Source organism: Lytechinus pictus, chromosome 3, assembly GCF_037042905.1.
Source record: "Lytechinus pictus isolate F3 Inbred chromosome 3, Lp3.0, whole genome shotgun sequence".
Taxonomy (NCBI): domain Eukaryota; kingdom Metazoa; phylum Echinodermata; class Echinoidea; order Temnopleuroida; family Toxopneustidae; genus Lytechinus; species Lytechinus pictus.
In genome coordinates this window covers 14,803,110-14,829,952 of record NC_087247.1, presented here as the reverse complement: position 1 = coordinate 14,829,952, position 26,843 = coordinate 14,803,110, and the positions used below count along the sequence as shown (strand labels likewise).

Here is a 26,843-nt window from a genome sequence, read left to right as displayed (position 1 = left end):
AGAAATTCCACATTGTGCTGCACTCAACCCATGTGAGGTAAATGGGTACCTGGCAAGAATTAATTCCTTGAAGCGCTTGAGCGCGTAACAGCATCTCAACCAAAGCTATAGGGTGTTGCATAAAGTGTTTAGAGACTTCTGATTAAAAGCGGTATTAGGCATTATATAAGCAAGTTTATTTTTAATAGTATGCTTTTTGAGGAAATGTGGCTCACTATAGCACTGGTATAAGTGATCCATAAATGTGACAATATATAATAGTACTCTAGCACATAGTTGAAACATCCACAAAAAGTCATACTTCATGAAACTGAAAAACCCATGTGGCTATTAAAAAATCCCAGTGACGTCATCAATAAGGAGACACAAATACTTTTGAAAATTGAAGATACCACTATATAGTATTAACATAAGACATCAGAGTAAAACTCTGTATGGACATCTTAAATACAAATAAAATTCAAAATTGAACATTTTGACTTTTTGATTTATATGTAGGTCAAAAGGCATACTTCATGAAATCTGTGACAAATTAAAACAAAGATACCGAGTTTCATTGGCAATACCTACATGTATGAAATCTCCATTGGAAGTGTACATGTACCAAGAAAATAGAGAAATGAAGTCAAGAAAACAAGAAATGTGTTGATAGCCAGCCAGTTGATCACCAAATAAAATTTCAACATGAAATGCATAAACTTTGTTCAATATTATTGCTGAAAATATAACAGGCACCAAGGATAAGTCCTAGTACATGTATTCTTTAAAAGAAAAGACAAGGAGATATTTATGCCCATTCGTTAAGAGACCTATACTATCAATAGTACAAATACATACTTGTAAATCTTTGAATAAAAAACATAACAGAGTGTAAGAGATTGATTTGAAGGGTAATTTTTCATCCAAAGCCAAAATAAAGCATTCAAAATGCACTACATTATATCAGGAAAATTCCCCATTTAAAGGGGAGCGAGTGTGTGTCAGGTCTCTATTGACATACAAGTCAAGTACCAAATATACCTAAAAATTGAGACAACTATTGATAATTTAGAAAATAAATTAGCATATAATTATATTTGATAATATGATACCAAGTATCAAAGCGCAGTTGAGTATATGCACATAGTAACTGTGCTATATAAATGGACATATATTATTTATGTAGATAACTAAAATGATTTTGGGAGGAAAAGCATGTTTTGCTCCTTGATAAAACAATTGTGATATGAACGTATATTAATGTTTTACCATTCAAGTGGGCCTGTATCACAAGACTACTCTGCTCAAATTTTGCATTATGGGTAATAAACCTGGACAAATAAGAACTTGAGATGGGGCTATTCATTAAGGCTGCTGGTTGATTTGCCCTTTAAAGCAAATCAGCTACTCTGAACAAAACATAATTAACCATAACTACAGCACATGTATGTACTTCGATAGGTTCTGGGTCCTTACAATGAATGGATATAACATTTTAAAAGTGGTGTCTTGTAACATAAGCCCACTAAACATTGTTGCTACTCTTTACATCATTGAAACAACAATATAAAACCAAAATGTTTGCTTCCAAGCATTCCTGTTTTTCAATGAAGATGGAATGGCCATCAAATTTTCTCAACCAAAAATCTCTACACAATATTTTGGCAAAGTATATTTTATTAATGGGCATGGAATACGATCAATTTTAAGATTTCAAGAGCTACAAATCAAAACACAATCATCAATCTTCAGAAAGAAATCACTATAATTTTTTTTCTATTATAGGGAAGTGTTTTATGAAGCAACTGTAAGCAATTTTCACTGACAAATTTCTCTCAGCCAATCAGCTACACTCATTTCAGTAGCTTATAACAATTGTGAAAATCAGTATTTATTTTGTGAAATACTCCCCTGATATTAAATCTGAAATATTTCTTAAAGCGAACCAATAGCGCCATCTCGAGTCCTCAACTACTCATACCTGGCCAGTTTCCTGACCCATAATGCTAGTGTAGTCTAGTAATATAGACCCACTTGAATGATAACATGCTAATTAACTACCTAATACATTTATACCGCAATAGTTATGTTACCAAGTAGCAAAACAATTAATTTTCCTCTCAAAACATTTTAGTTTCTCTATACAAATACAATTATAGGTCAATTTATTCTCTGTAGTATTAGTAGATATCTGACAAAAGTATATTTTAAGACTATGTATTTATAATATACAGTCAATGAGAGACCACACACAGTTCACTCCCCCTTTAAAAATATAGCAACATAGAGATCGCAGTCATTGTAAGTATTGTACAGAAACATAGAGACGTATACATGTATTCCATATTTGAATTGGGCAATAAGAAAATGGTTTTAATTTGTAAACGAACAAAACTAATTTTCCTGTTGGCATAGATATCAGAGACACTATATTAAGGTAAAGACAAGACACTCAAAAGAGCGCATAATGAAACGCTTGGAAAGGACGCCCGCCAGCATTGGGTAGGTATACATTCGCATATCATCATTTTGGGATTTGTACAAAACATATGGGGGAAATGGTAGAGGGGTGGAGGGGGTGATTTTGACATTTTAAGCTTTTTTTAAAAAAAATCTTGATAAAATAATATATGCATATATCTTAAAGGTTACTGCGAATGGAGAGGTGAAATTATTCCTATGCGCCGCCCTTGTGCCCTCTCGCTAACCCCCTCCCTCTCATTTACCCCATATGCTTCACACATTACTGTGTGTTGAAGTGCAAAGGTTTGCTTACTCAACACTGTTGGGCACCCTTCACAATGAGCAAAATTGTATGTTTCAAAAAATTACCCAAGTGTCCATTCTTTCCCTTTGAGTGTCCAAAGGCGGTGCTGCACCATCCAGAGTTTGCTCAATCTTGAGATTTTAGCCCGATCGGTCCTCTTCGCGATTAATCTCGAGATTCAAGAAACCCTGTCGCCACCATCGCAAGAAGAGCGATTCCGGCTCGAGCGAGGCATCGATGCATTATGGTCTGACGCCGTGAATAAATAATCCCTAGTGCGTCTGCACCTACGAATTAGCGCGCTATTTTGCAAATAATCCCAAGTTGACTTGGGATTGCAATCTCGAGATTAATCCTACGAACTAGCGCGATAATTGCGTCTCCATTGCAAATAATCTCGAGATTGTTCAGATCGGGATAATTTGTCGGATCAGAAATAGCGCGCTAATTTGAAAACTCGGGATGGTGCAGACGGCCCTTTTGTAGATAAATACATGAAAAATTACCATTGAGCTGGAATCCCAATCCCACTATCTGGATGTAGAACCAATATGATTGCATAAGATTAGATTCAGGGATGATATACAGGGCATAGCCACTTACTTGATTGTTGTTTTTTCTGCTCTGATTCAATTTTTGGAATTCTGCCATAAGTGACAAGCCCCAATTAATATCATTTTGTACAAAATGGCAAATGAAATACATACGAAAAAAAAATGAATTGAATTTCAAATGTTACAGGAGACAGGAGAAAATGAAATTTTCTAAATCATTTTTTTTTGGGGGGGGGAAGCGGTGGGGTGGTTCACTTGACTCGTCAGTAAGTGGAAACATACAGAGAGAATGCTAAAAATTTATCCAGCATACAAGATTCAGTGCAATTTTTTGTGCACTTTTTCCATTTCAAATTATATATAACATTTTTCATTTGTAAATCAACTTGACAATAAGATATCCCACCTGATTTAGTTGAACCTACAAAGGTAAAACATTCATTTCCCCTGGATGTACCAGAAAAATAAATCAATACTATAAAATTTGATCATAAAATCACACACTCATAAATAAAACCAATTCTTTCATAGGAATACTTAAATCACATAGTTAAGGCCATCACAAGATTAATGATAGTGAAAATGTGGTATTTTCTTATCTGATTTTTGGCCTTTTCAGCCGTGATCGCCCTCTTGCTCCCGCTTTCCTCTTCTTTTCATTTGCCTAAAAATAAGGAAGAGAAAAAAAAGGAGCTGCTTTTATTCCTGACAGAGTAACAAAAAGAAAGGAATTTTATGATTTGAACAAAATAAGTACAATTTCTCATCTATACAAAGGCAATTTATGCCTCTGCCATTGCTGGATTTGAAATATATTATGCATCATAAAACTTTGTTTTCACTAAAATGTGCATCAAGTCAACAGAGTTTATTTCTGATAAATCTTTTTTTAACCTAGTTTATTTCTGATTTGTCTATTTATTTTGCTAATGATCCATGTCATTGTAAGACCTTTGACCTTATAACCCCAATCTGATCACATCACCTTAATTCCTATCTGCATTCAAAGTTTATCTGTCAAGCGCTTCTGTACTGCTGGAATGGACTACTAAGTATGAAATGACCTCAGTGACCATTAACCTTGTGACCCCAAAATATAATCAAAAGACCACCACCCACGAAAAGATGACCCCAAAAACATACATCTCCAGCAACCATCTTTAGTGGACACAAGCAGAAACCAATGATATTTAAATCTTCAGAAAGCAGGTTTTCTACATCATACAGATTTAGATCACATTCCCAAATCATTTAATTCCATACCTGTTCTGCTTTATTATCCAGCTCCATCATAGCTTCCTGGATGGCTGCCTCTAAACTGCTCGTTAATGTCCGGTGCCTTTCAAAATTGTAAAATACAAGCAGTAGTGCAAAGTTAAGCATAATGCATGGACACGATCTCAGGTTGAATATTTCTTCAAATGATTAAAGGGGAAGTTCACCCTAAAAAAGTTAATTGACATATTTCATAAGCTTCACTTTTAACACATAACAGTTAACTCACTTGGATTACACTTCTAATAGGAAACAAATCTCTATCTAAGTTATAAATGGCACCCGACAAGGGTCTATTTTAGGTCCACTTTTCTTTATTTTTACTTTTAAAGTTTGCAGACATGTACATAATCAACCCTCTTCAACAACAAAATCTTTGTGTATAAAAAAATAAATGACTCAAAGGTTATCTTAAAAACAAAACGCCTACAGCAGACCATATGGTAAGTGGCTGCCTAATATTATGTTACCTTGTTCTATGCCTCGTTCTTGCTTTGTGATGAGCCTCTAGACCCTCGGTGAGAGTTTTTAACTTGGTTGGTTCAACTTGAGTAAAGGAGTGATCCCCAAACCACATCACCCAAACCTACAATGAAATGGCATAAAAGCAGGTTTAGCAACAATCATGTTGTATTTCATACTTGAATTGAATTGAACGTTGATATCATAGAATGGTGGCAAGATGTAATGTTATACCACAAGTAATGCAGGTCAAAGGAAACAGCATAATAACTGCACACACCACAGTATGTACTCGGTGAAGTAAAAATTAAAGAAAACTGTCCGATGCGATCAGAATCCGGGAACCCATGTACCAACACAACAAGTGACAACAGCACAATTGATACTTATACATTCTATCTGAGAGTAAAATATTTTGATACTCTTCTTGGTTTTTTTCAGCTTTCTGATATTTAAATTCAAACCTTATACTTATAAGGATATAAATGGAAAAGGAATAGCATGTTGTATTTCTTCATTTTCTTTCTTCACATCCTTCAATGTCTCCCCCAAACAAAGGTCATGAATGAAGACACGCTACAAATGAGCTGCAGCAGGCACAAGTGAACTCCAGGCAGTCAATATAGCTTATTCTTTTTTGCTTTATCTCTCACCATTGTAAAATTATACTATCTCTGTTGATTTTTTGCTTGTAAATTGAAAATTTTCAGCCTGCGAGCTGCCTGTTTGATATTTTTTCAATAAACCATACCAATTCAATTCAATTATTCAAGATTGAAAAGTACCCTCTGCGCCAAGAGTATGATGCAAGCAAAAAATTGTTTTTATTTTCTGGGGTTATTTCTTACAACATACGGCCTAAATCTGCAACATTGGATATTAAAGCTTTATTTATTGCAATGATGAATGGGGATTTCCAGGGCTCTTTTGAGCAGTTCGGGGGCTAAATCGCCACCCAGCCCTCTGTGTAATTTTTTCCCTGGTACGATGCCATCAGAATCCAAATTTTTTTTTTTTTTTGACAACAATCGCACCAGGATGTGTGTCCAAGCAGGGACGTGAGAGTGCACACTACACTTACGCACAACACACTATTAAACAGATACTGGACATTATTGTTTGGAAGTTCTGTTTTTCAAAGAGCTATTGGAAAATGCTTATCAATGTAATACTGGTAAATATGAAAATAAATATTCAAACACATGGTCACTTTAATAGTGGGAAGTTATTCTAAAAATATGACTTTTCAATAGACTACAGGATTCGTGAAAAAATTGTATCCAATGCATGCAAAAGTTTGAGACCATCCTTAAAAATGTACAGTTCCTGTTCTTGCAAAACTAGACATGTGATTTTTAATATAAAAACATCAAAATCACAAGCAATTCCACATGACTAAAATAAACATATCATGGGTGATTAAGTAGTCCCCACTCTACATTCAGTCTTCAGTTTCCAATATATGGGGAGTAAAGTAAATTGGTAGTGATTTCCACTCATTAATATTTGTTATGAGCCAATCAAGATGCACAAATTTCAGTAGCTTTTAACAGTTGTCAGGTAAGACTTTTGGCTGAAAACAGGCATCTAAGTTAAACTTTAATCAACAGTAAAGACACGTTGAAATAGCTGATGCTTTTCAATATTTACGCTTAATACATGTAGCAAGAATTGGCAGTTGAAACAAACTCCATCAAAGCTTCAAGCATGTAAATAAAACTGCAACTACTTTTAGAGGAAGTATCAAACAACTTTCCATTTTAATTTACCTTGCCTTCTTCCTTCTTCTTTTGACCTTTGACCTCAGCATCACTAACTAGCTTCCCTGGCCAAGATGAGTAACCTCTGATTTGACCCCAGACCAGGTCTCCCGTCTCAAACTCAGGTGTGAACGAAGGTTCGTCATCACGGGTGGGAGAACAAGAGGCTACATCTCCTAGAAATAATGAAACAAATTGAAGAATGACTTTATGGCTGAATGATAAGGATGGTCATTTCAAGTACGGTAAAGTGTGGTGCTTTAAGTTTGCACAGCGCCCCTTGTGTTCATGATTCTAATAAATAAATAAAAGGAGATAAGCAGTAACCACAAACTTTACATATGCAATATGAAAACAGATATTTATATTCATTATAATCTGAGCCAAAATGGTGAAATAATATTGAAATTCTGGCATTTCCTATAGCAGCCCCAAAATGCTGCCTTTCTCATCAATTTTCAAATCCCCTTATTGCGTGTAAAGTGAATGGGCATGCAGACATTGGGCACCATGGGTTTTTTTTTTTAATCTGAAAAATGATTGGCCATGAATATCGGCACGAAAAGCGTAAAATAAATGCATCAACAGAAAATATTCAGTGGAGTTTTAAAGAAATTCATGTTTAATTGTATGGTCAATTTTTAGGTGGGCAGACATGAGCCCCCCCCCCCCCCCCCCCCCACCTGCTAATTCTGGGGCAGCTAGGCAACACAATACCCAAAATTTATCAGTAGCATGGGTCTATGGAGTATGGACCCACAGTACATGTACTGTCAGCTAAGGCAAACTCGCTCAACGCAAACAGGCTAAAACAACCTTGCAAATAAAACTGCATTCTCATTTCAGTTTGTTGCTGGTTGTTTTTTCATTCATGTATTAGAGTCAGAATGTCAAGGTCTGGAGAGGCAAGACTATATCGCCTCCAGCTGGTTCAATCAAGCATATAAATTTGAAGGATCTACAATAAATCCATATTGGCTGTGAGTAGTGATCAGTCGAATATTGGCTTTATTTTTAATGTTAAGTACTAGTGTACTCTTTTCAAAACTCTAAATGATTGAAGTTCAAATCTTTTAGCGTATATTTAAATCCATAAGGTTTAAATCTATATTTGGCTGGCAACTGATTGGATCATCTGGATTTATTCCAAATCCTTGTAATTTAGAGACTGAGTGCAAAGTCAACACTCTATATGTCTTTGATGTGCAAAATACACAAAAATGTCTGAGAACATTTCATATACTTCATGAATAATACTGTACTTAATGGAGACTTTGGAGAAAGCAGGAACAAGAACCAAAGGACTATAAACGTCAAATAGTATTGATACCAGTCTTGTCATGTGCTGGCACTATTCAATAAATTACAAAATTACTATTCCCGGCTCAGTTCATGTTCTCTTCCATAATGACCCAAATCTCCTGAAAATTACAAGACAATTCCCAGAACCTGCTGCTTGTAAACTACAAATTAGCCCGCAATTTTGTTGTTTGTCATTTTCATCAAACTGAATTAAGCACTACTCCAGTACTCCCATAATGCCTTGCGGAGCATGCTTGTACATGTACCACACACAGTTACTGGATACATCATAAGCAGCAGGCCTATACACATGCATACCAATTTAATCTTTGTTCTAATGAAGAGAAGATGCAAGCTGAAGCTCATCCACCTTGCAGTGGGCGAGAGCAGCAACTTCATTCTTACGAAGACCCAACTATTCCACATGGATTGGTTGCATTCTATCAAAACGTTGCAGGATAATGCATGTTTCACAGTAAATTCATATTTTGATTTATAATATATTCTTCAATGTCAACGTGGGTATTGCAAGAGTCTAGTTACTCTTTGAAACATTGCTACAGAGCTGTCAACATTTAAAGGACCCTCCTGATTTTTATTATATCAACAATTCAGAGACTCCACCCCCAAGCACCTTCTGATCTGGAGATTCTCCCGCCTGGATCTCCAAGCAAACTGCAGACTCCAACTTGATTTGCGCGAAGCGCACACCACGAGCGCGAAGTCCCTTGCGGCCGGGGTGTATAGGGCCCACTTAAGGGCCCTGGAAGCTCTAGGGTCCTAGATGCTCTCCCGTGCTATCTCAGGCTAATTTTCAATATATGATGGCTCTAAGTAAATAACAATTCAATGAATCAAATCATACATTTTGGTTTTATATATCATTATTCGTGCACGTATATGAACTTGATAAGCATCTACAAAACCATACATTTTTGCGATCTTTATTCGTATCAACCAGTAAAGACATAATAAATACGACCTCACCTTAAATTGACATTTCCATATCCATCTTGTCTCATATGGGGCTTGTTTTAAGGACTTACACGTAACTTTGCCACAAAAAAAAAAGGCAACTACCATGGTAAAAGGGCTCAGCAGCCAATCATAACCAAGGTTTCCATGGTAGTTGCCATAATCGTGATAATGGCAAAGTTACAACAGTTGCAAGTCCTTTAAGAAACGGGCCCCTGATGATGATCTCTGGAGTAAGATTGCTTAAAGTTGATTATCAGCAATTTTACTGCTTCTCAAATTATTTCACATGGTATTCCTAGAAACCAAAACGAAGGAATATCCTCACTTTTTACATTCTAATGATATATAGTCATCAATTCATGTCATGTTATCAATTCTTTGGTATATGCAACGTAGGAGGGCCTATAGGAGGATGATGCTATCTTGATAGCTCGCTCCCGCAACGAGATTGCGCACAGCTTTGACGCTCTAATTACCTTGATATGAAAATTCAATTGCAGTTTTTAAAAAGGTGTTTGGGCGGGAGAAAGATCATTTTAAGGGGGGGGGGGGGGGAAATACATCTTAAGCGGGAGAAACAGAGTCTGGGCGGGAGATATTAAATCTCAAGCGGGAGAACGGGAGATTTTGGGAAAATGGGCTTTCGGCGGGAGATCTCCCGCCGAGAGCAGGAGAGTTGGAGTCTCTGACAATTTGCAATTCATCAAACATTTTTTCTAATAATATACATGTAGGCCTACATACACATTGTGGATACTTATGTTTTAACAGCAATCAAATTTTGTCACAATAAATAAATCTTGTTGCATTCTGTTGCACTTATGAAAATAAAGCAGCACAAACATAGCCTTTAAACAAAAATTTATGTAAAAAATATCATCATTTACAGTATACCAAACAAACTGAAATTCAATCATGTATCAAAGTCAAGGTCTCATGTCTTGCAGACAATGAACCTGTAAAAGAGCTAACTGAAAGAACATCAACACATGTCAGCTACCTTAATTTCAACCATTTCCTTTTACATGTCAGAGGAATGCATCTAGGAGTTTGCAACACATGCAGCTGGCACTGGCTGGCAGTGAAGTTGAACTTTGCACATTCAAACAGGAAGTAATTAATCGGCGGTGTTCTAATCCATTTTAGGACGTCAAGTCCCTGGGGTTTGAATGTCATAATAATATGGCCTTGATATTACTTGAGCATTTACATAAAAATATGCCTCAAGCTTAAATGTAGTGTTGGCATATTGAATACCCTCATTTCTTGTTGCTAATTTTTCTCCATTAGCCTGCCCAGCATTCCACCAAATATGCCCCCCCCAAAAAAAAAAAAAAAAAAAAAAAAAAACACCAAATCATGGTTTAAAAAAAATTATTGTGTAAACATTTTACAAAATTGTACAGGACATGTATTCCATTCAAATTTACAATTTTTTTTTAAATCGTTGTTAATGTTCAGACCAAGAACAGGTAACTCTGCCTAAGACCCTTTATTTGTTACATCTGGAAATTTGCTGGCCCAGGGCCGGCCCGAGTCTGGTTGAAACCTTGACGAGGATAAAGAGGGATTAGCTTCATGAGTCCGTAAATGTACTCGTTTACATCACAGCACATTCATTCCCCCTAAACAGTCACAGAAATTATGTCAATCCCAAAGTAGGTTTCAAATTCCAGACCAATCTTGGTTAGTCTTTAAGCATAGACCCTAATTTAAATCTTGATAAACTTAAAGGACAAGTCCATCCCAAGAAAAAATTAATTTAAATAAAAAGAGAAAAATCAAACAAGCATAACACTGAACATTTCATCAAAATCAGATGTAAAATAAGAGAGTTATGACATTTCAAAGTTTCGCTTAAATTCACAGAACAGTTATATGCACATCCTGGCTGGTATGCAAATGAGGGGACTAATGAGGTCACCCACTCACTATTTCTTTTGTATTTCATCATAAGATATACTGTAAAATGTTTTAATTTTCTCCTCATTTTCATGTGAAACATTGATTTTTCCTCCCTGAACATGTGGTACGGTTTTAAGAAAACAATCTCAAAAGACACTTATATAACCATAAACCTATTAGGTTTGAATCATGTCTTATGCCATCAACAGCGCTTTGTATCCTCTAGAAAAAGCGCTATATAAATCCAATTATTATTATTATTATTACCATTGTTTCAACATTTTGTGGTTCGGTCAAGTTGGTCACTATTGTCAAATCTGTAAAATATAAAATATCATATAATTCAAACAATAAAAAACAAAAGAAAGAGTGAGTGACATCATCGACTCTCTCATTTGCATATCAAAGTTGTGCATACCTAACTGTTTTGTGAAAAATAAGCAAAACTTTAAAATGTCATAACTTTTTTATTGTACATCCGATTTCGATGAAATTTTCAGCATTATGCTTGTTTGATATTTCTCTGTTGATTAAAATCAATATTTTTTTTTTGAGGGGGGGTGGACTTAACCCAATTTGAAAGTGGTATGCTTTACTGTTTTATCACACAGGAAGAACCCCAAAAAATATTTTTTTAAACCCTGACGGTGACCGATCCTTATTCAACCTCTGTTACGGTGAACAAACATTTTTAGGCCATGTTTTATCACATATATACAGTGTACTTAAAATTTTTAGTTAAAAAAGACAATTATAAGTACACACTTATGGCAAAGGGTGCTTTATTTAATAAGCATGATATAAAAGAAATCTGTACAGTTCATGATTTTGTACCATGGTACAATTGAAACCTTTTTTTTTTAGAATACGGCCTACATGTAAACTTCATAAGTGTTATTATGTCTTTTTGTCAAACCTTCGGAAAACATTTCTCTCATTTGTCTGCTTTTATTATAAACCAACTTGATATCAGAGTGAACTTTACCTATAGACACTATTCATGCTGCTCACTTTGCTCAGTTGATAAGAGTCTGATTATCTGCAATTATTAGACAACTTTTGACACTTTAATGATCTGAACATTGTTAAAGTTAGACTGAACCTGAAAACCTTTTCCATCAAGCTTTTTATCAATAACATTCCACAAGTAAAAAAAACTGATATAACTTCCCAAGTTATGGAAATGTATTTTATTTGAAGGCAGCAATTACTACTTATTAGTCAATTAATTTCAGATTCGCTATTGATAATACTGAAAATGGGTTGACTGAAAAGGGGCTTGTATAAATCTGATCTTTCCAAATATAATGAGTAACAGATAATTTGTAAACATTTTAAACAAGTGGAATGCCTTTGGCAGTCTCATCTGCATTACACAATTCAATATAGTGTTCAGCAGTGCTGGCTTTTGAAAACAACTAAGATGAATAATTATTCACAAACAACATCAAATGTTTATATGTATGATAGTAAAATACTAGGTTCATTGACCCTAAATGAACTTTGACCTTTTTATGTGACCTAAGACTCATGCAAGATGGTTAGTGATACTTGATTACTCTATAGATGTCAAAGTTTCATAAACTAGATCCATACACTTTCAGTTACGATATTAAACAAAATATCCCCAATATGATCAGAGTTCATTGACCCTAGTGACAATGCGATACTTGATTACTCTTATGTCCAAGTAACAAAAAACAAGGTCAGTATACTTTCAAAGTTATGACATTTCAAAAACTTAACCTCGGTTAAAATTTCAATGTTAGCGATGACACCACTGTCAGAAAAATGGCACCTATAGTCTAGTTCTGCTATGCAGGCAAGACAAAAATAAATGTCAATGGATATACATGTATTTCAAAAAGTTGATATAAGTTATACAGACAAGAAGACAATGTAGAAAAGAACACAATCACTTCATTTTATACTTCACAGATTAATGAAGTCAAATTTTAAATAAGCTTTAGAAGCTTTTAAGAGTCCTCATACAAGTCAAATGGAAATCAAAGATAATTTTTGTTTCCATCATGGAAAGTTGCATCGAACATCATGTTCACCAAGCTTATCATTTCACCCGTATTTAATATTTTTCTTCTTTTGTCTATCACTCTGTGAATTAAAATCTTGTTTTATCCAAGTTTTTGCATAGCATGTATATACATGTACATATCATCAATAAACAGCGGTATTATTAGTCTGCAGGCAAGCCAGGCATAGAACCTTGTTTTTTGCAATCACATTGTGCATAGTGGGTCTGAAGTAGTGAGACTAGATTCACTATGTACTGTGGCTGGCTCTATCAAGGTACAGACAGAGTCTTTGGAGTCTAGTCTTCACTCTAGACCTGTTATTGGTCAAAGGGTCAAATACGAGTCTGTGCATGCAGACTACATGTATATTATTATAGATAGGGCATACAAATAATTAACAAAAATCTCATCAGACTTACCCACTATTCCATTATCCGGTGGTCTGTCCATGACAGAGGTCACACTGTCACTCTGATCAGCTGGCTTCTTGATCATCTCAGGAACAGGAAGCACTTCTTGGATGTTGCTCACAGATGAGTCCCTCAGGGCAGCTCGACCACCACTAGCACCACAATCTTTACTTGTACATTTTGTTTCTTGCTTCACGTCCTGAACAGCAGCAGTGTTTTCAAATGTCAATTCTGACTGCCTCAGAGGTTCTTGTGATTCAGTCCTGTTCTCACTACTTGGAACGTCCTCCAATGACTCTGCACTACTCCCAGAAGAATCTGGAACATCTTCATCAGTTCTCTCACTCAAAAGAGCAACCGAATCCTGCACTCGATTAGAAACATTAATGGACATTCCCTCTTTTGCTTCCTCACCATTGCTTTCAAAATTATGACCACAAGGAGATGAGGTGCTTTCCTGATCTTCAAGTTTTTCTGGAGACAAATCAATGCTATTCCTAGCCAAACTCACAAGAACTGATTCAGGAACATCCACTCTTACAGATTCCTCACAAATGACTCGTTTTAATGATTCTCCTGGTATGTCAATGACACTGACATCACACAAAGCACTGTCCACACAACCCTCGTTTGGGTCAGATAAAGCCTCTGCAGGTTTGGTATTTGAATTTAAATCTACATCATAAATTTCTTCACTTTGAACTACATGATCACCGGAATTGGAATTGTTAGAATTTACATTGCACTCTGGTAACAGCCTTCCACTTCCACTACTAACACCTTCTAAGCTTTCCATTGAACCTCTTTGACATTCTTCCTCTACATTACATAATTCTTTGGCATTTTTCATATCAATTTGTGGGTCAGTCCTTAATTGGTTGTCAGATCCACTGTTCTCAACTGCTGTACTAAGTTCAGAATCAGTTCCCGTTTCTTGCTCATATTTGACAAGTTTGTTTCCTTCCCCTCCTCCCACCTCCATATCTGGTATATATTGTTGAACTTTGACCTGTGATGTAATATCTTTATCTACTTCACTACTGAGTTGTATTCTTGATGTGGCATTCTCTGCTTCTGTTGTAATCCCTTTAGAAGAGACCTCGGCATCAGCCTCACTGCCTGGTTCTGGATTTCTTTCATAAGAGTCTTCCCTTGATTCATCAGCCTGTGAACATGACATGACATGACAAGAATCTTGTGACTGGGGTGAATCTTTGGCTTTATCATCACATGCAGCGTTCATGGGCAAGACTTCTGACCTTGTAGAAACATCACACTCTGAATTTGATTCTTCAACATTTTCAGTATCTTGCATTAACAGACAAGCATTTTCTAAACTAAATACTTGGTCTTGTGATGCTTCAAAACTAGAACTGGGATTATCTGCTTGGTTGATAGTCAATTCATCAGCCATACAACAATCACTACTGCTATCTGTCATTTGCGCAACTTGATCCATTGAGGAATCGATTCCAGCCACTGGAAGTGAATATGTAACAACTGAGATCTCACTCTCATTGCTCTGTTCTTTCTGAGTAGAACACTCATTGTTGGTAACTTGTCTACCAGATTCTAATGTTACACCTTCATTTTTGCAATGAGAAACATCAGCCGACAGATTAACAGTATGATTATCTTCTCGATGGCATTTTTCAGAACTGTTGCTAAAAGGGGACTTTAAGGGTTGATCAGTCATTGATAAGAGAAGTGTAGCAACTTCTTGTTCTTCACTCTCTGACGGCATAGCTGATGTGGACAGATTCCCAGATTCTGATGTCTTACTTGTAGATGAAGTTGAACAAGCAATATCAACTGCAGTCCCATCTGCCTTTGAGGTTTTTTTAAGAACCTTCACTGAAGTTTCATTTGTTTCACTATATACTTCCTGTCTTGTAACACACGGAGCATCATCCATGTTGGCTCCAGCTGCAAGACGAGTTACTACTTCATCATTACCTGTACCACAATTATTCAAACTGTCTTCGGAATTATCACAATCCTGATTTTGTCCAATCGTTTGCATGTCTTCACTGTGCGAATCACTTAATATCGATGAGTACTGTTCATTTATAGGTTCTGACACTGCAATCCCAGAACGATGTTGAGAATCTACTGAAGAATCTGCATTGCTGGAGTAATATATAGTGCTTAGTGGTTCACTGCCCGTGGCATTGCAGGTTTTGATGGAATCTCTAGGCAAAGAAAATTGTGGATCTAATTCAATAACTGTCTGGGATGCTTCTGTACACAATGTTTGTTGTGATTTTTTAACTGCTTGAGATATACATGTAGGAGCATTGGTGGAAGTTGTATTTATGGTTTCGCTGATACTTTGAGCAATGGGTGTTACATCCTTACTGGTGCTGGAAATTTCTGAATTTGCACTTGTGACAGCGGTCTGATTGGAATTACGTAAGTCTGCAAGCATATCCTTCACCTTCTTAGGACCCGTAGTTTTCATGTATAGTCGCTGTTGTTGCAACTGAGGCAGCATGTTCCTCAGCTGAGCATCTTCAAGAGCACTTTGAACAATGACAGGAAGACTATTGATATTCTGTTGTTCTATGACAAGCTGCTGATCAGGAAATGGAGGACGTACCATTCCTGGAATATGTGTATGAGGGTACTCGTGATGATTAGGTGGTACTGGGTTATGAGGAGGAGGAGGGTTCATGTGGGGATTCCTCACAACCATCTGAGGCATAGCTGGTTGGTCAGGACTGTGAAAAGGTATCATCTGAGGAATTTGCTGATGGGACACCATACCACTATGAGTGAATAATCCATCAGCAGAAATACTCCTCTGATTTTTAGCCTTCCTTTTGCGCTTTTTGCTTGGAGCAAAGTCTAGTTCTGTTTCATGCATTGCAAATGTTGGATTCTGGAGTCCTCCCCACGGTACCGGAGGGTAACCCATGGCACCAAGCTCTGGTATTCCTGGCATCCTAGGAACCACATGTCCTGGTGGTACTGGCATTCTGGTTGGCATGCCTGGAATCATTTCAACTGGATATCCAGCTCTCAGTGGTTGTTGCACATTACCAGGTAAAGCATGGAGGTATTCTTGCTCCATTTTTAATCTATGTAACTCCTCTTCATTCATGACATGTTCCAATGGATGATTACTTTTAGGATTGCTAGATTGCACTTCTGAAGAACTTTCCTTGTTCGGTTCACTCTTTTCACATTTCACAGGCTCATCAGACACTGTCTGTTTGTCAGTCACATCCTTGATTTCATTGGCCCAAGTTCTTGAACTCTCATCAAAACTCTCTGATTTCTGACTGACACACTTTGCTTGTGATGGTGGAGATGGAGTTGTCAAAGGCCCGGAGTCTTGGAGTTTCTCTTGATCTGCAGGAATCTCCTCGCATTGTGGTTCACATACAGATTCTTTTTCTTCACTTTCAGCAGTGTCCCTATGATGGGCTGCATCCCCATCACCATCTACTATACTTTGTGGTTCCTGTACAATAGATTTTTCTGTCTCTAGGTTTTTAGATGGATTGTCCATAGGTGCTGCATGACAGAGACTTGTTGATTGATTGGTAGACAATTGCTCAGAGTTTGCATCTTTCTCATTTGATTCCGTTTTTGCCTGCTGTTGGTGAGCTTTTATCAATTTGGTCAATTCCTCATGGGGGAGTTGTAGTAATTGGCTGGCGAGGTTTGGCATTTTACAAACAGCTTCTTGTTGCTGTTTGTTTGCTAACTGAGCTTTAGCAGCAATGGACAGGAGATTACTAGCAGACATGGACCTGGTATCAGATTCACAAAGGACATGCTGAATTGGAGAGCACGTAGTTGGCACTTTGACCTGATCTGCGCTACGTGACCTCTTCTTTTTAGGCCTTATTCCAGGATGCAGTATTCCTGGGAAGGTAGGACTGGTAGGTCCAGCTACGTACATCGATACATCCTCTCCATACATGCCAGGCATGCACATCTGTTGATTGTTTGCTACATGTGAATGTTGTGGCCTTGGAAACATATTGCCCATTTGCGGAGACATCATTCCTTGAGGCACGCCCCTTGGTACAACCCCAGGATGAAGGTTCCTCATTGCCCCAGGATGCTGCTGATTGAATTCACCCGGAAAAGGGAATCTCTGCCGAGGATATCGAGGCATACCTGGGTAAGCAAACCTTGGGGGAGACATACCAGGTACACTCTGCCCGGTGAAAGGTATCTGCTGCTGCATGTGCTGGTTACCAGCAATAAACTCCCCTTGGTTTTTGGGCTTGCGTTGTTTCAGATTTGTACCAAACTGTTGATGGAATTCATAGAGCATTCGCATCTGGTGCTGTTGTGCCTCAATAGTATTGCGTTGCATATGGGCATCAAATGGGATTGAGTCTATATGGTGCATGTAGTTCATCTGATTCATTTGTGGCATAGTACCGGGGTGCATGGAGCTGGGAAGAGCGTTCGGGGTTGGGAAGTTAGGGAATTGCATCTCTGTTGCAAAGTTGGGGATGGGTCTACTTTTACTTGGACCTGTAAAAGCGAAGAAAAAATAAACCACATTTAGGATTTAAAATCAATTCAGTTAAAACAAATCAACAATAAATCAAAATTAAATGCATACTTTCCAGTAGATTTTAAAATAACTACTAGCAACTAGACTACTATAAAACAGAGTAACAATGACAAAAGTAGTAAAAATTAAATTGAATAGTGAAAAGAGCTCAGTACACGATTTTGCTCATGAATTTGATTTCATACTTAGAATGTACTTCAGTGGAAAAATACCAACTCCACTGGAAGTATAAATGTTAGATTTGAAAAAAAAAGAAAATTAAAGAATAGACAGCTAAATTATCTTGAAAAAAAAGTTTTGTTACTTTTGTGTATTCTTCAAAATCGAATATTAAAGATTAAACAACTCAAAAATTTTGTTATGACTACAAGGATAGTTCATTTGTTCAATCTATTCAACATTCTCTTGACTCACCAGGATTGTTGGCTTTAACATCATCTTCCACCTTTGCCGTCTCCACACTGTCTAGCCAGGTTGCCATGGCGACCACTTTCCTCTTATGGTTGCAGAGATTAGTGAGTCCATTGTCGTTACTGGCTTCCTGGGCTGTACGTGGCTTGCAAAGCACCCGGGGATCAAAGTTGAAGACTTTGTCAAGGTTGATCGGACACTCAAGGCCACACTTGCAGGTGCCATTGGAGCTCAAGTAGGTCTGTACTGCCTCGGTTGACTGCAAGAGCTGTCCACTGGGGCTGTGAAGAAACAAAGCACAAAAAAGGTAATAAAACCTTATAAGAATCTACATACTCTGAAGGAAAGAGGGAAAAAAAGGAAACAGGAAACATTAAAAGACAGGTATGAACTTATACCTGCTGTAACTACATTGAATATTGTGTTGCCACAAGAATATGTTTGTACTTTAAGAAATATGTTTTCACCATGTCTGGAGCCCACTGCAGGTTGAGATGTGTTTAAAGTAGTGACATAATGAGATTGGAGGAGCCAAACATTGTGTAAAGGAACAACATTTTGAAAGGTCGCAAGCAAGCAAAACATTTGACCTTTTCAATACAAAAAGGTAATTTTGTGATGAATTTTGGCAAGCACATTCCATCCTTTTCCCTTTCCTTTCCTCCTTTTTTTTCTTGGTGGTGGAACTTCTTTCTTTTACAGGACCGAGGTTCAAATCCCACCACAGTATTAATGTCCCTTTATAGGGACCCCTTTATAGGAAGGTGCCACTCTGGGGCCTGTTGCAGAAAAGTTGTAATCAATGCAACTTTATTTTCAACAATTAAATGTGTGTCTTGGGAACTCACAACTGATTTTGGGGGTTGCATTGTAAAGGAAACTCTTACCCTGCAATGGGGTCCCAGGTGAAGTAAATGTGTACACAGTATGAAGAAATTCCTTTGGATACTCGAGAACCTTGAGGGAAGCCATATAGTATGCAATGCTTAAAAACATTGTATTAAGCTGTACATAAATGTTGCATAAATTACTGGAGCATGGTGGCCAAGTGAATAAATAGTCATCTGATTATGAAAGAGAGGGTCGTGGGTTGGAATCCAAGCCACAATGTAATTGTGAAGGACTGGTAAATGGGTAAATAGCAGAGATTTATTCCTTGATATGCGCCTTCAGCACTCTAATAGGCTGTGAGGATAAAGCCTGTGTAATAATATTGAACCATATATGTTGTATCATAATTCGCTATACAAGAACTGTTATTATCATCATTGTTTACCTGTTTACAGACTCACCTCATATAGACTACTTTCTCATTGACAATGGCTCTCTTCCATCCTACAGGCACGACGGTTGGCTCCATCTCAGCAATCCGAAGATACTATACTAACATACAACCTACTGTGTGCTCCAAGAACTTATCCTCTACTCCACACCCTTGGAGTGATTGATACGCCACAGGGCTCTCAGCCTTGTGGTTGTCCTCAGTGATAGTACAAATCACTGGGGGACCAGAGTCTGCACCCATTTCTGATAGGAAGTATGGAGAATTGATGATCTTGATCCCGGCTCTGAGTTTGTCAAGCTTATACAGAATGCATGGTTACCTGGCGGAAGATAGAAAATAGCAGACGATCGTTAAGAATCAGAGGAATAATGGACTACCGGTACTTTAATAATACTTGGGAAGTCGGGATAAGTTTGACAGTTATCCATTTGAATCAACACACAGACTCTAGATTAAAATAATTTACAAACCTGCATACGAACTGCATCGATATCATAAATGCAAAGCAGAGATATCACGATACAGATCATGAATACAGAATATTCAATTATCACCAGAACAGAGTAGAATGTTTACTGATTGCAATAAAAAGAATTCAACATTTATAGAGTAAATGAAAACTGATATGACTGAATCATAATGTAAAATTTTAACTCTAACAAGACGGGTTAATCAAAAAGAAAAACCACTGAAAATAGCTGACAAGACTTAAATGGCTACCAACTACAATATATACATATATGACATGCCAGAGAATCAGAGATAAATCAATTATTTCATTACAACTTGCGGGCCAGTAAGCATTCACTCAATCAAATCTGTACATGCATAACTCATTTCATCCATCCATCTAATAATTTATCTGCTGTACATTTGACTAGTCATTGAAATCTTCCTTTTCTTTTCTTTACTTTCCTTCCTTTTTTTGATCAATTATTAATTGATCCATCTATCTATCTATCCATCTATCCAATCAATCAATCAACCAATCAATCAATCAATCAAGCAAGCAATCAATCAATCATTCATTCATTTATTTATAGCTATGTACATTCAATCATTCCATTATTCATCATACCCTTGTTTAAACCTGACTTTTTAATTAGTTTAATCTAAAAAAATTGTTTACAGTACAGTTTTTTTCAGAGTCATGACATGGTAATGGTATTCTAATAATTAAACCTGGGGTTTAGAGTAGTCTAAACTAGAAAATTCGATTATTCTATGAAGAGCTGGATTAAATTTCATTCTATTTTCCTATGATCCAATTCTTCTCATTCCAGGACACAATTACTTTTGGGACAACTGTTTGGCTCCATAATTAGAATAACTTTTACGTGGCGAATGGGTTGAAAGTGTGGTATAAATTCTCCAGGGCTATCAACAATAACCATAAGTTCCTGGATGTAGCACATAGCATGAACTTGCCATTCACTTTGTGCATTAAATAGAAATTCTCCTCTTTTTTTCAGTGTGTGACCAACAACTTCAGGTCTACTCGTGCCATTGCTAACGCTAGTCTAGTCGCATACATATGCTTTAAGGACGTTCCACAGTTATGTTTGTGCGCATTATGATCTGCGCATAGTTTACACTCTGCGCGCTGACGTCACAATGGATGAACAGGTGATTGATTAGCTGCGGGTATGAGCTGATTTTTTTCATCTTCTGCACTTTAACTGCAGATCTGATGCGTTATTTCATGAAGCTAAAAAATTGAATTATTCCATGGACCATTCAAAAAAAAATTCTCTACCATTTCAAAATACTTTACTCTGCAGTGCTGCCAAGAATCACGAATATTACTCCGAGATTGAAAAAATGGTAGAGTGGTTTTGATATTTTCTTCACATAGATACAAAGCATTCGGCGCATTTTTGGTGTTTTAAAAAGCACATTTGCTGTAATAAAAATGCTGATAGTTTAAAAACAAGCACATGAACCCCTATTTTTTAATGTTTGTACTTCTTAGGTATACCTTCCTCTACAACTCTGCAAATTTTGGTGAAAATGACATGGATTTTGAATAAAGTGCAGCATTTATTGTACGTTTGTAGTTTGTTACTGAAACTTCACATTTTTTAGATTGGGATTTTGTTATCTTTTACGCCATTTTTAAGAACTGACAGTGCCATTAAACTTAAAATTGCAAACAAATAGCACTATAAATAGATTCTCCATTCTAACGATACAATTATTAACTCTCTTGCAAAATTCGATGACTTTTTCATGTATTTTGACTGAGTAATAGAGGTTAAAACTCATTGTAGTAATCTTGGGCGGTCTAGAAATGCCAAATTCTTTTGAATGCGCAATTCTTAAGAACATCAATTTGGGTGAACTTTGAAGCTCTATAGCAAAAAATCAAGCACATGGACCTATGTTAATTTTTGCATATTTCGAATATTAAGGTTCTAAAGTATCTATGTGCAAAGTTTGGTGAAAATGACATGGATTTCACTTTAACTGTGGAACGTCCTTAAGGGTTCTTAATTTTTTTTCACATTTTAAGGAGGAATCATTATGAAACTTGCTTTGCTGTATTATTCTTACCTTCAAGCAACCAGAAAATACTGGGTCACATGTACATGTAAGAAGCATGAGCTACATCCGGGAAATTTTGGTTATTGTCATTAGAGAGAATAACCCAGGATTAACTAAATCATGGCTATGATAGTCCCACCCAGTATGCTCTTCAACATTGCTGTATTTTGGGTTCCATGGCATTTGCTCTGGCGATAATTGCTCTGATTGAAAATCTGCATGTTAGGCAAAACCTAACCTCCAAAACTAAATAAGCCCTAATCATTATCTTTACATTAGGGCAGTTCCACGGTTACGGAGTGACATTCAGAAGCATTTTTTTTTTATTCAAACAATGATATCACCCATATTTAAATAGTTATTTGCAAAGAAATGGTACCTGACAGTAGTTGCTGAGACCCACTTTTCAAAATAATATTTTATATTTTGATCCACTGAATTAATGAGATATGAATATTCATAAACATGGTTACGGAGTGACGTAAAATGGACATGCATATTTGAGGAGAAAACATATTGCTCAAACTCTGTGAATTTTGAATTGCTTTCATAATTTTGATTTATTGATTGGATTCTATGTTGTTTATGTTGTTCTAGCTTTAATATGCTGCATTACATTAAGAAATTGGTGTATTATTTCATTAATTATGACTTAAAACGTAAACCCATACCCGGTTACGGAGTGACATCAGAAATATCCACTCACAGGCATCGTAAAATGAACTTATATTTTAAATTTTTTGTTAGTTATGATGTATCAAAATGATGACCTTCAGATTATCCAAAAGAAAATTTTACAAAACAAGCAGTAGTTTTCTGTTAAATTGAAATTAAGTAAAAAACAATATATGTACATGTAGTCCCATAAATAGAATTTCTTGTATGGTTTGGATTCTCCTATAAGGGGATGCATAAGAAAAAAAAATTGTGGCTAATTATGTTCCCCTTTTGTATTTATGAAATTCCATACAAGTTTTGATAGAAAAATTTGATCCTGATTTGAAATAGAGCCAATATATATTTTTGGAAAATGTCCACTTTTGCTTGGAATTGCCCATTATCGGTATTCTGAAATCTGAACCAACAATTCTATTACAATCCTATTCTAACGCATGCCACCCTATTTAAGCCCGGAGAATGTCGGAGGAGCATATGTCATTGTATTTTGAGTCATGAATACATATGAAGAGGGGTTTTGGAAAGTGCATACTCTGGTAATATTAAGGAATCACCGTAAATAACAAAGTAACAATGGAAATCTTGCTGTCCTCATAAAAAAACGTCATCTCTACTGTTTGTAGAAAGACTGTATGTAGCAGGGTTAAAAACCAAAATGAATTTGTAAATGAGTTTCTACCATTCATTACAGTAGACTACATCTTCTTACAATGAACATATAATTCATTATTTAGCCAAAATATTCTCCCCCTTTAGTTCCCTAAATTTGCAACTGTCAATAAGTACTTAAATTTAAATAGAACTTCCTCTTTTAATTCTATGATTTGAAACAGTCCTCTGTATTTCCCTATTTGAAGAAAAAACCAACCTACGTCCATCAGCTCATTTATTCAGCCATATTCTTGCCTTTAAACCTATCCCCACCACCTCACATTTAAAGGTCAAGTCCACCCCAGAAAATTGTTGATTTGATCAATATTAGAGAAAAATCTAACAAGCATAATACTGAAAATTTCATCAAAATCGGATGTAAAATAAGAAAGTAAGGACATTTTAAAGTTTCACGTAGTTTTCTCAAAACAGTTATATGCACAACTCAGTAATATGCAAATGAGAGAGTCGATGATGTCCATTACTCACTATTTCTTTTGTTTTTACTGTTTGAATTATACAATATTTCATTTCTTACAGAATTGAAAATAATGTAAAACTTGACTGAACCACATAATGTTACACAATGTTAATTTGACACGTTCAGGCAGGAATAAAACTCGATTTCACATGAAAAGGGGGAGAAAATCAGAATATTTCATATAATAGAATACAAAAGAAATAGTGAGTGGGTGATGTCATCAGTCCCCTCATTTGCATACCGACCAGGATGTGCATATAACTGTTGTGTGAAATTAAGCAAAATTTCAAAATGTCATAACTTTTTTATTTTACATCCGATTTGAATGAAATGTTCGATGTTATGCTTGCTTGATTTTTCTCTTTATTATTCAAATCAACTTTTTGTTGGGGTGGACTTGTCCTTTAATGTCATGTACTTCAAATTCCAAAAAGGGAAAAATGAATATGTACATACAACATGTATGTTTTGGGGGATTCATGCTACCAATTTTAACTAGAGAGCCAGCTGGCTCAATTATCCCACGTTCATCTTACTTGTGGCAACCTCATTTCCAGGTCAATTTCATGCGATCATATCACATTCAGTATACAATTAGCCTACTGGTGAGCTTGGAAAAAATAAAATAATTGAAATATACTTCATTGCCTATATTTTTGTGGAACCTCATTTTGTGCAAATATACATATAATATAGTGAAAAAAGACCAATATTAAAAAAAGATGTAATGTAATGAGTGTGCAATTGTTGAAGGGGTACTCCAGGGCGTCCAGGACTCCAGGCCCCTAAATTATGATATTTTAAAAGTATAATAAGATATAAATCAAACAACCCCCCCCCCCCCAAGAAAAAACCCTGAAAATTTCATCAAAATTGGACAAGAAATAATAAAGTTGTATGTATTTTGGAGAAACTCCCCACTTACTCTATTATATTTTGACGAAAATCAAATAAAATTTCCCTCAAGAATGTAAAATAAGATTCACTACTAATTTTTAAGATGACTGACTGCTGAAACTTATTACATTACAACCTTACGAGCAAGACATATATGTATGAATATTCATATGAAAAGATCAATATTTCATACAATGAAATAAATTAAAGCAGGGGAAATGACATCATCAGCCCATCTATTGCATTTATGACTACATGCAACAAATATTGCTGAATCAGATTATCATTATTTTGCTCATAGAATTGTTTTATTTAGAATTATTTTCAGCCTGGATGTCAATTGAGTATATGCATGATTTTGTTTTCAAGATCATCTTACTACGCAATGAAAAGTTCAGCTTTCAATCACAAAGATGCAAAATTGTGCTTGATTGATTACACTTAATTTGCATAAGTAATTAGCTGAACCCATCAACTACTTTGTACTTTTTCAGTTGCAATGCCATTGTGTACATATGTTAAACAAGTGCTCATGTACAAGCAGAGTGAAGAGTTATAAATTAACTATCTACTTTTGTTTTCATACATTTAATTTACTACAGATACTAAAATCAGTTTTACTTTAGAGAAAAGGGAAATTAAAGGGTAAGTTCACTCTGATAACAAGTTGCAAAAAAATATCAATGAAGGCTTGAAGAAAATCTGTTACAATGATTCAGTAAATCTTGGTCATAGATTTTTAATTGATTGTTTATTTTCACTAGTCCGAGCAGCTTTATAATAATAAAGTGTAATTTTCTCATGCATTGTATGTAAAATAGGCTACGCATACTTGTACTACTTCTTCTTCTTCCGTTGAGTACAGTCCTCTTTACAGAGTACATGTATAGTCGTACTTGGCTGAGGCCGCAATCACAAAAACACATGACATTTGGTGCAGTTGAACAAAACTAAACTATAGTGCAAGTAAAAAGACCTAGACCTAGACTAGAACTAGACTCTAATTCCTGGTCTAATTGTAGCATATGTATGCGATGACAACAGCAGTGGTAGGTTACTTATCGATGCTTGAAATAATTGTGGACAAACTCCAAACAATGCCGAACCCTTTACAACAAATTACACTATTTTAGATGTACAGCAAGAACGACAGATGTCTAACACTACTAGACTAGTACTACCATGGGGGGGGGTCGGGTGTCCGGACACTTTATATTTTTGAAGCCTTCTTTTTGTCTTTGGATTACACTAAAGATATGAATTCAATAGTAGTAATCATCTTCTATTTTGTTCTCTATAATATTTCCTAACATTTTGTAAATTCTTCCAAAATGACTTTCTAAAATTGATCGTCCGGACACAACAATTGGTACAGTGACAGTATAAACAATCAGCTACCAAGAAATTGGTGGACAGTGTTCTCAGTGTCTTCTAAATCTGTACTTGATGTAGCAATCCCTTTGAGCACAATTTTTCAACTTCAGCATGCACAGATCATCTTTATATTCAGTCACAGAACCAACTCAGTTACAAATCAGTCATTTTTGACAGTATTCATGACCATGTTCACTCACAAGCGCAGCACACTCAATCTCACACTGCACTGGCAAGCTCACAATTGCACAGGGCATGCAGTCAGTGCAGTCTCGACTCACAGACACAGTCACTCACTCAATCAATGCAATTCGCAGTCACACAAGCACGCTCACAAAGCAATATTTATTAATTTAGAACATGAATAATCTCTGCCTCATCCACACTCTCAGACAAAATCATGCAGAATGGCCGATTCTAACATACAAAAATAAATTCGTTTTAAGAAAACATCACTTTACCATCATAAAATCCTGTTTGTGTTGATCCTCCACAAATTGTGCACAGAGTGCGCGCGTGAGCTCGCATAACGCACAGCGCGCGCTGAATTTGGCTAT

General features: G+C 36.2%; 1 protein-coding gene across 1 annotated transcript; it reads right to left on the bottom strand.

Moving 5' to 3' along the window:
* Window positions 1–1,349: 1,349 nt before the first annotated feature.
* On the bottom strand, window positions 1,350–26,843 carry LOC129257765 (uncharacterized). Its single transcript, XM_054896161.2, has 8 exons — window positions 26,748–26,843; window positions 19,669–19,980; window positions 18,380–18,657; window positions 13,435–17,922; window positions 6,807–6,973; window positions 5,046–5,161; window positions 4,564–4,639; window positions 1,350–3,964 (listed from the first exon to the last, which is right to left on the bottom strand). The coding sequence occupies exons 2-8, from the start codon at window positions 19,734–19,736 to the stop codon at window positions 3,896–3,898; spliced, it is 5,262 nt and encodes a 1,753-aa protein (XP_054752136.2). The 5' UTR covers window positions 19,737–19,980; window positions 26,748–26,843; the 3' UTR covers window positions 1,350–3,895.